Raw genomic sequence first — 10,505 nt, forward strand, 5'->3', positions numbered from 1 at the left:
TCTGACCAAACTGTCAGAAGGCAGACATCTCTACAGCCGAACTGTCCCTTTAACGCCCAGTTTCCATTATTTCTTGCTTTAACAAGTCAACCATTTGAGTTACTGACTAAAGTCAGGTGGTTAAACATTTATTTTGACCTGAGCCTTAATAAGAAAAGTCTACCTGAGTTTGGCCCACACGTCATCTGCTGAGTGAAAATGGTGGAATTTGGAGAGATTCTGAGAACTATCGGCGACTTTGGATTCTTCCAGAAGCTCATTCTTTCTGGGATAACCTTACCAAACATATTACTGCCCATTTTATTTTCTAGTTTTCTTTTTATTGAGTCAGATCCAGAGCGACACTGTAACACAGACTGGATCCTGCAGGCTGACTCTAACCTGACCACAGACGAGCAGCTGAACCTGACTCTGCCTAGGGAAGAGGATGGAACCTTCAGCAAGTGTCGGATGTTTGTCCCTGTGGACCGGGACATTGGTGCCATCAGGGAGTACGGACTCAATGAGACCACAGGGTGCCAGAATGGATGGGTTTATTACAACACGCTATACGAGGCCACCATAGTCACTGATGTAAGTCGAGTGTGATGTGTGATCTGTGTTTTTTTCTTTGGTATCACCTGTCCTGATTGCCCTACTGATTTTGACAGTGCTGTTTTGCAGTTTGATCTCGTCTGTGAAAAATCTAACATGGCTCACGTTGTGCAGACAGTCTTTATGGCTGGTTTACTTGCTGGTTCATTCATCTTTGGACCCTCAGCAGAATCGTAAGTGACTTTGAAAATACATATTAAGTCCTGTGCAGGGTTCCTACACAGTATGGGAAAATACGAAATTTGATTTCCAGGTCTGGTCTAAAAAAGAAAAGGGTATGGAAAAAGTTTTATTTCCAGACTACAGCCCCTATTTTGTTCTCTATAACAGTAGTTCCCAGCTGGTGGGTGGTGATCCGAAAGCACATCGTGACTCATGAACATGTCAAGTTAGTAAAAATACACACTTTATTTTGAAGTACAATGAATTTCCAGCACATAGATTTTATTTTGAAGTGTTGTTTCCTGCTGTAGAATGAGTGAATAATGGACAGCTACTTAACAGAGACAGCAAACTAGCTCGACGACATGGCCAAACGCAAGTATGGCACTGGATATGATGCTGTGTGAACCTTGAGCTAATGACTAAGGAGAAATCTGGAACCCATGACTGGACCAGTTGGGAATCACTGCTCTAAAATATAAAGTTCAGACTTTCTAAAGATAAATTCATAATACAAATAGTGTTTTTAATGAAGTGTGGCGTGAGACTGGATACTCTCTTACACAGAGTGCCTTATAGCTGAACCAAATCTGAACATGCAAGACCAAAGTAGTTTGAAAGCAAAAGCAGCAATATCTTTGAATTGCATACATACCTATAATCATATATAACCAAAATGAAGCTTGTCTGAACATTCATTTTATTTTGTTTTTATTTTACCCATTTAACCAGGCCAGAACATCCTCCAAAACAGTGGGAGGGGCATCACACAAATTTTCGTAGTGGCCAAAGTTCTGAGGCCATCATGTGATGCTCATAAGTGCTACATCATAGGCAACCAGACATTTTGCCTCTCATCCAAGAGGCTTCTTCAGTTCTAACAGACTGGTGCAAAGTTACAGGCTTTAAACTCTGTGCAGTTGTGAACCCTTACAGAGTCATTGAGGTCACATGTGAGTTGTTGACCCACCAAGCCATCATATGTGTTGTTAGGGTTAGATATCATCTGGGAAGGGATCCCAAGACTGCATTCCATCCATTCATTTTCATCTGCTTACGGGCATCGGGGTCGCAAGGGCAGCAGGCCAAGCAAAGCAACCAGACTTCCCTCTCCCCAGCAACACCCTCCAGCTCCTCCTCTGGAACCCATGGTTTTCCCAGGCCAGATGAGATATGTAATCACTCCAGCGTGTTCTGGGTCTACCCCAGAGCCTCCTAGCAGTGAGACCTGCCTGGAACAGGAGGTGCCTAGGTGGCATCCCGATTAGATGCCCGAACCATTTCAACTGACCCCTTTCGACGCAAAGGAGCAGCGGCTCTACTCCGCTCTATCTCCACCTTAACGTGGTGGAGGGGTTGGTGTGTCCCTGTGAACCTGGGAGCTGCGTTGTCAGGGGCTAATAGCCCCTGGTAGGGTCTCCCAAGACAAAGTGGTCCCAGGGGAGGGGCCAGACTAAAAGCAATTCAAGAAGACCTTGATGAAATGGACTTTTCTGACTTCGAGCACTTCACCCGGTATAGGGACACCGGTTTTGGTCAGTCTCAAACAGTGCTCTGCAACTTGGCAGGCGTCTCCCCTAGGTGTCACGCCATCACCTCCACCTCCTGTGAGAAATTCGGCTCATAGACTATGTCACTTTAGAAACATTGATATGATATGTATGAAATGTGCAGATGTAACAACTGCGTAGTTTCCTGAAATGTATCATGCCAACATTTTCTTCTGGTGACTGAGCTGGACCATAATGAAATGTGGAAATGAACTTGTACAGGTCCAGGGCCTGGTCTCAAATCCTGGAGTCCAGGTAAACCCATGAAGACCTCTACTGCACAGACACCCTGAAAATTAAATGAACTTTTTTGAAATAATTGTCCGTCCTTATTTATAAAAGAGACTGAAAAATATGGGGGGAACAAAAATATTATTTGTTCAATATGTGAAGGGAAAATAATAAAGGTACAGTCAGCAGTGGAGAGATGACTTCCTCTTAGGGCAGAGATGTGATCATGGAACATCATCCAACTTTCTACGTGGAGTGTGGAATGAGCGTCCGCATTGGGTAAATGCAAGTTTACCAAGGGCTAACTATTTGTAGTCAGATGTTGAATATGGTCTGAAAAATCTACCAAAAAGTCTGGAAAGATTTTGAAATTTGAGTCTGGAATTTTGATATGGAAAACGTGTAGTAACTCTGCAAAGTCTAAGAAAACTGCAACCTTTAAACCCTTCATTTGACTTTCGCACCCTCTCTGAACTTTTAGGCACGGCCGGAGGAGAGCAACCCAGATACCAGCCGTAATTCTGCTGATATTCATCATAGTTGCGGGCGTGTCTCCAAATTTGTACGTTTACATAGTGTCACAGTTTATAGTTGGAGCTGCACTCGGAGGATACAGAATTAACTCCACTGTATTGGGTAAGATGTATTTTTATTTCACCAACATCATGAAGATGTCCTGCTCTTAAATTCTACCTCTGATTTTGTTGTTTAAATTCTGTCTGTAGCTACAGAGTGGATTGGGATCACCAAGAGGTCCTTTGCCTCCTGTATGAGCCAGATGTTTGCAGCTGTTGGACAGTGTGTCATGGCTGGTCTGATCTATGTCATCCGTGACTGGAGAGTGGCGCAGTATGTCATGGCAGGAGCACAGGCCTTTGTATTGCTGTACATATGGTATGTGTTGTTTAAACCTTTTTACTTTTATTTGTTTTTTTTTGTATTTGGACATTAACGCTTTTCCTGATCATACCTGCCAGTTCAGCCATGTGTGTATCTTGGCGTCATAGCTCTGCTGCATAATGAGATAATGCAAAACCAGTGCTGTTATAGTGTATTCAGGAGGACTGCTGTGTAACTAACCTCGCTGGTAAATCAGTTTCTGATTCAGACAAATTAATAACAGTTTGTACGTGACTCCACCATTTGGATTAGGGCTGGGCAATTCATCAATATTACACCTATATATTGATGAGACTAGACATTGTGTTAGATTTTGGATGTTTTTAATATCATCAGTGTTTTCTTTTCCTGGTTTTCAAGGCTGCATTACAGTAAAGTGACTGTTAGTATGTATTTTTACATCTTCACTGACCAGTGGATACTAGGTCAAGAACCCCTGAGGATCATGTTCCGCAAGGACAGCTGTCATGGCGTCAGAAGTGCTAGATGGACAAGTTAGACTAATTTTAGTTGGCCCAAGGCCAAGTTAAATTTGGCAAAGCATCATTTAGGTAACAGAGTGTACCTGACACCATCCTATCTATACTGTGTCTCTCTCTGTTCACTTCATCACATAGCTTCTGCATGTAGTCATTGTTGATCCAAGCTCGTAATAAACATGCATTAAGAAAGAACTCCGTGATCGGCCTCATCCTTGAACTTTCCAGATCATCGTAGAAACACTTACTCTCAGTGACGTAACTTTCTGAACTCACCAGACTGTTCCAGCTGTTCTTTTATTTGCCTTTATTACAGAAAACATGTGTCGCACACTCTGACTCCATATGCATTTCCTTTATTTTGTTGACGTTTTGGCCTTAAGGCCTTCTTCAAGATCAACAATCATACTGAGACACAGGTACACTGTTACACAGGCCAAAAAAACAGTTAAGAGGCCCTCAATAAATCAAGACCTTTAAACCAAACAGTGCCAGGAGCTACAGCTAGTCACATTAAACAAACGACAACAGCCACTGTACATATTCCACTACATTTCATTAATTAATATTAATTTAATTTAATATACATTTTTGTAGAAAGGTGAGAAGTGAGATCTTAAAGTCTACGTGGGCTGTTGAGTGTCTGGTCTGTCTCAGCCTGTTCAACCTGTTCATGCTATCGACTGCAAATCTCTCCCCAAGTTTTATGTTAGCTGCCCCATGAGCTGACCTGACCTTCGTACTTTGAGCTGACGTGATGATGTTGTCACATCATTAATTATCTAATTAAATTCTCACATGTCAAACATATTTTTTATAATATTTTCTGTTCAAGTTCAAAATTTAAAACAAATGTCCAGATATCCTATGAGTTATTGTAAAATAGCCAACTATTTACAGACTGTGTTGTTCTACCCCTTGTCAATAGGGGGTGCTGCAGCATCCTCAGCAGCACCCACCATCCTGTGCCCAAGTATGGCTGTATGCTCAAGGACCTAACATGGTTGTGGTGATACACTATTTAAGTTACTGATTAATATTGTCATCGACTGCTGACTCCTCAATCCTATTGACTGGTCGGTAGGAGCCACAGGTCACCAACAAAATCACATAGCGAAGGGCATTTCTGTTAATCGACTTGGCTAAAAACAACAAGTTTTAGTGTCTGTTCGAGGCAATGTTTTGGCCTTTCTCTTAAAGTTTGGGTTTATTCTTAACTGGAGCATCTGCAGATTAACTCCATACCCAATTTGTTATGATCCACTAAAGTTAGGCACGATATCTTCACCACCATCTTGAGTGTAAAGGAGCTGAAAGGGACAATGCACAATAGACTCGCTGCAATCAGCTCCGGCGGATATCTGCATATAACTAGAGCGCACTTTTCTAGTTTGGATTGTGATTAATGTTTTCAGGTGGATTCCTGAATCTGCACGGTGGTTGCTTGGACGGGGCAGAACCGAAGAAGCGAATATGTTGATACGTCGAGTTGCAGCAATCAATAAAAAGCAAATCCCAGACAATCTGCTGGACGAGGTAATTCAGATTCAATACTATTTACATTTGATCAGATGAGACTTTAATGATCCATCAGAAGACAAGATTTAACAGTCACAGCCACGCCCACAGTGACAATGCTAACACGTTCATGTTTATGTTCTCCATCTGGGGTCCTCAATGTCCTCTTAATATGACTCATTAAAGAGATCTTTCAAACAGGCCAGTGGATTCCAAACCGGAGCCCTCCCACAATATACACTGCTCAAAAAAATTAGGTGAACACTTAAATCACACATCAGATCTTGATGAATGAATTATTTAAGTTGAAAATCTTTACTGATGCTCATTGTATAATTTGTTGAGAACAATATGATGTAACAACGGCCATTCAACGGTCAATCATCAACCCACTGAGGGCTGGATTCAAAATCACACTGAAAATCAAAGTAAATCACAGGCTGATCCAACTTGTCTGACTTTCATCATCTCATAATGTGACTCAGTAGTGTGCACAGCCTGGGGGATCCCCTCCAAGACCTGTATGAGGGCATCAGTGAGCTCCTGGACAGTCTGTGGCAGTGCTTGGCGCCATCAAATGCACCGATACATAACAGCCTATAGGTTCTCAATTGGATTCAGGTCAAGGGAACAAGAGGGCCAGTCAATGGCATCAGTGCCTTCATCATCCAGGAACTGCCTACACACTCTGTCCACATGAGGCTGGGCATTGTCCTGCACCAGGAGGAACCCAGGGCCCGCTACACCAGTAGGAACCCAGGGCCCACTGCACCAGGAGGAACCCAGGGCCCACTGCTCCAGCGCAAGGTCTGACAGTCACTCTGAGGATTTCATCCCGGTACTGAGCAGTAGCCAGGGTACTCTTGGCTATGGCATGGATATGGTGTGACCCTCCAAGGATATGCCTCCTCAGACCATCACTGATCCACCGCCAAACTAGTCATGCTGGATGGACATCTGTGAAGAGAACGGGGCGCCAATGACAGACCTGCCAATCCTGCAGAGTGCTGGGCTGTGAACACAGGTCCCACTAGAGGACGTCAGGCCCTCATGCCACCCTCATGGAGTCTGTTTCTGACGGTTTGGTCAGAAACATGCACACCAGTAGCCTGCTGGAGCTCATTTTGTAGAGCTCTGCCTGAGCTCCTTCTGTTCCTCCTCACGCAAAGGAGCAGATACTGGTCCTGCTGCTGGGTTGAAGCCCTTCTACGGCCCTGTCCAGCTTTCCTTGTGTAACAGCCGGTCACCTGGTATCTTCTCCGTGCTCTTGAGACTGTGTACACAGCAAATCTTCTTGCAACCACACGTATCAATGTGCCATCCTGGAGGAGCTGGACTACCTGTGCAACCTGATTGGGCTGCAGGTACCGCCTCATGCTGCCAGTAGTGACAAGGACACTAGCAGAACACAAAACTAGAGAAGAATCAGTCAGGAGGGATAAGGAGAGAGCAACTGTCTGTGGCCACCACATGTAAAACCATTCCCTTTTTGGAGGTTGTCTTGCTTTTGCCTCTCCATTGCACCCGTTGTCACTTTTGAGTTTTGATTTGCACCAAAGCAGGTAAAACGGATTCACAATCACATGTGCTTCCTAAATGGACACATTGATATCCCTGAAGTTTTACTGACTTGGTGTTAGACTGTGACAATTAAGTGTTCAGTTAATTTTTTTGAGCAGTGTTTTAACTGTTAGTCGGCCACTAGCAGCTGTATTTTTCAGGGTGCTGTCTTTGTATTGTAATCATACACTTGCCCTTCAGATCACTGGGGACCGAGAAGTCAAAAGTGGAGGTCTCAAAGCTGTTTTTGCCTCCGCAGTCCTGATTAAATATTTAATCATCATATCTTTCGCTTGGTAAGTAAAGCACATTTTGGACTGCAGTTTTCAGTGTTACATAATTTAATGTTTGCATCACGTTTGTGTTCTTGTGATTCGAAGGTTTTCATTTAATCTAGGCTACTTCTGCCTCGTTCTGAATGTGGGTAAGCTTGGTCTGAACATCTTCCTGGTTCAGTTCCTGTTTGGGATCTTTGAGATGCCGGGACATCTCCTCTGTATCTGGGGCCTGGAGCTGATAGGGAGAAAAAAATCCCTGACGTTAACCCTCCTGGCAGGCAGTGTTATTTGCCTCTTAACGCTGGCGTTCCCTCAAGGTGAATTCTTTTCCTTCACGTTCAGTACATATGAGGACACATCCATCTGACTGTCAGTGGTTTCATACACTGTTCTTATATTCCAGACAATGCTATTGTCATCACGGCCCTCTCAACTGTTGGGAAGTTCTTTCTGAACTGGGCCGGTTCAGTGTGTATGGTCTACAGTCAGGAGCTGTTTCCTACTTCTGTCAGGTACGCAAAATAAATGTATACAAAATATGTAACTATAATAAAAACCTACACATGCAGCCAGGGTTCTGATGAAGAATGGTTTATAGTCAATTATAGACTCATTTACTTTATTGTATTTATGTTGTTAAAAGTCATAATATTCCTTTTTATCTGTTATTTATTATTATTATTATTATTTTTATTAATAGGATTGTATATTTTTTTTATCCTTATCAGTACTATTTGTCCTGGTTTTCTTTTTTTCTTTTAAATCTGTGTGGTTAGGTTTTTAGTCTAGCGTTTATTTAGGTATTCTATTGTTGTTATTAATATCCTTTAAATGTATTTTATATTTTATCTTTTATTATCTTTTTTATCTAATTTATCTAGATTTAAATGTAGGGTTTTATCTAACTATTTTAAAACAACATCAATGATGATTATAATAATTACTTTATTATTATTATTGTTATTATGATTATGATTATTATGATTATTATTATTAGCAGTAGTAGTAGTAGTATTTAGTATTATTAGTATTTTAATATATTTAAGTGTCATCATTCTTTTCTTTGTTTGTCTTTTTAATCTGTTTTATCTGATTTTAAGTTTATAACTATTTAATAATAATTATAACAAATATGTGTGTATTTAAATATGTATGTATGTTTTTCATCTAGTTACTGAGTGCAGCTTTTATTTAATTTTTTATTATCATTGTTATTATCATAGTTTATTAAATTATATCATTTTTTATTGTTTATAATTGCTTTGACTTTTTAATAAATTTTTATCAAATTGAAAGTCTAGTATTTATTAAACTAATTGGTATTATTAATAATAATATTTCAATAATAATAATTGTGTATATTAATATTATATCAGCTTTTAAATAAATATTAAATATTGTCATTATTCTTGTTTTGTTTTTTTTAATTTATTGAATGTAGTCTAGCTTTTATTGATCTATGTTATGACAACAAACATAATAATTATTATTATGAGTAGTAGCTGTATATCCTATAAATATATTTCATTGGTTTTTATTGTCATAATTTGTTCATATTTTTAATGTGTTTTATGTAGTTTTTAGTCTCTAGCTTTGATTTCACTCTGTTTTAATAACATTACTGTTTTCATAGCTTTTAAATCTATTTTATTACATTTTCATCATTTTATTGTCTCTTTATGGTCTCAAACTGTCAACATTTTATTATTCTTTATTACAGTCTAACTGTTTTGTCTTATAATCAGCTTGTTGGTGAAGCACTGATAGCTACACCAACCAGTATGAAACACAAGTAATGTTTTATTGAGTGTTTACAGATATTCTTCATATGTACATATTTACAAAGTGAATTGGACTCTTTCAGACAAACAGCTGTGGGCTTGGCCTCTATAGCCTACAGAGCAGGAGGTTTAGTGTCTCCGCTGCTCAACATGTTGGATGTGTACCACTGGTCCATACCTGTCATAATCTACAGCAGCCTTTCACTAATCAGTGGCGCGCTAAGCTTCCTACTTCCTGAGACCAGGAGAACAGAGCTTCCTGATTCAACTGCTGAGGCCGAGGGCAACAGGTGAGACAGTCGCATGATTCACAGAGGAGTTGTGTCAGTATGGGCTTTTACTGGGGTCAGTTACAGGCCAACCACCAGGGGGCATCCATCCACAACAAGCTTGTGCTCCTCAGCATGCTACTTCTCATTATAATTTGTCGGCAATTTAAGGCTCATAATTGTTCTTGAAGTTTTACTGAAACTTTCCATACATGATCACAATGATAGTTATGAACATAAAGATGACAGTTTCCTAAAAAGTTATACAGGTGATAGTCAAAATTATGTAATCTAATTCCTTCGTTTTCATTCTAGGAATATGACCACCAAGAAGACAGGAAGTGACTCCAACATGGCCGAACACAACATCAAAAAATCCACCAGACTCTAATTGGAATACTGTATTTTTTACCTCCACCAAAGAGGTTACGCTTTTTGTTCGGTTTGTCTGTCAGCAGGGTTACATGAAAACTACTGGCCTGATTCTCATGAAACCTGGAGGAAGGTTGAAGGACCGAATCAAAGAGAGGATACACAAATTAATTTTCTTTACATTGCCAGATAGGGTTTTTGGTCTTGCCGTAATAAATGCCATGCATCTTAAAATCCAGAAGACAGTTGTGAAGTTTGAAGTAGTAATATGATGATCGGATAGCAACCATGATTGTATCAACGCTGTTTCCTAAAACTAAGGTGTGGCCGTGGAAACGTAAATACATACACGTCATGCAACTGATTATATTCTTACTCACATCTTAATTTGCAATAAACTTCTCTAAAGATGTTCAGGAAAAATGTCCCAATTTTATGCTTCACAAGAACAAGCAATAATATTGACCATGAAGTTTGCACTTGTGGCATGGGCGTAATCCAGGGGAAGGTACACTGGGGACACCCCTCCTCCACTTCAGACAAAACTAACATGTTTTATCTACTGGTAAGCCAGAACTTTAAAACCAGTGACAGGTGAAGTGAATAATATTGATCATCTTGTTACAGTGCAGTGTTCTGCTGGGAAACCTTGTGTCCTGACGTTCATGTGGATGCTACTTGATGTGTTCCACCCACCCAGACACCATTACAGGCCAAGTACCCCCCCCCTCGTGGCAACAGCACTCATTAATGGCAGGGAGTAGTAAAAAATGTGAAATAGGTCATTCCAGCACCCACACGCCATGGAGGA

General features: G+C 40.6%; 1 protein-coding gene across 1 annotated transcript; it reads left to right on the plus strand.

Annotated features, from left to right (window-relative positions):
• The first annotated feature begins 31 nt into the window (after nucleotides 1–31).
• Nucleotides 32–10,106, plus strand: LOC117271833 (solute carrier family 22 member 13-like). The gene is made up of 10 exons (XM_033650285.2): nucleotides 32–573; nucleotides 664–767; nucleotides 3,019–3,173; nucleotides 3,263–3,431; nucleotides 5,332–5,452; nucleotides 7,196–7,290; nucleotides 7,375–7,589; nucleotides 7,676–7,784; nucleotides 9,137–9,343; nucleotides 9,638–10,106. Exons 1-10 carry the CDS (start codon nucleotides 199–201, stop codon nucleotides 9,711–9,713), a joined length of 1,626 nt encoding a protein of 541 aa, XP_033506176.1. The 5' UTR covers nucleotides 32–198; the 3' UTR covers nucleotides 9,714–10,106.
• The last annotated feature ends 399 nt before the right edge of the window (nucleotides 10,107–10,505 follow it).

The sequence above is a fragment of the Epinephelus lanceolatus genome, chromosome 12, assembly GCF_041903045.1.
Source record: "Epinephelus lanceolatus isolate andai-2023 chromosome 12, ASM4190304v1, whole genome shotgun sequence".
NCBI lineage: Eukaryota > Metazoa > Chordata > Actinopteri > Perciformes > Serranidae > Epinephelus > Epinephelus lanceolatus.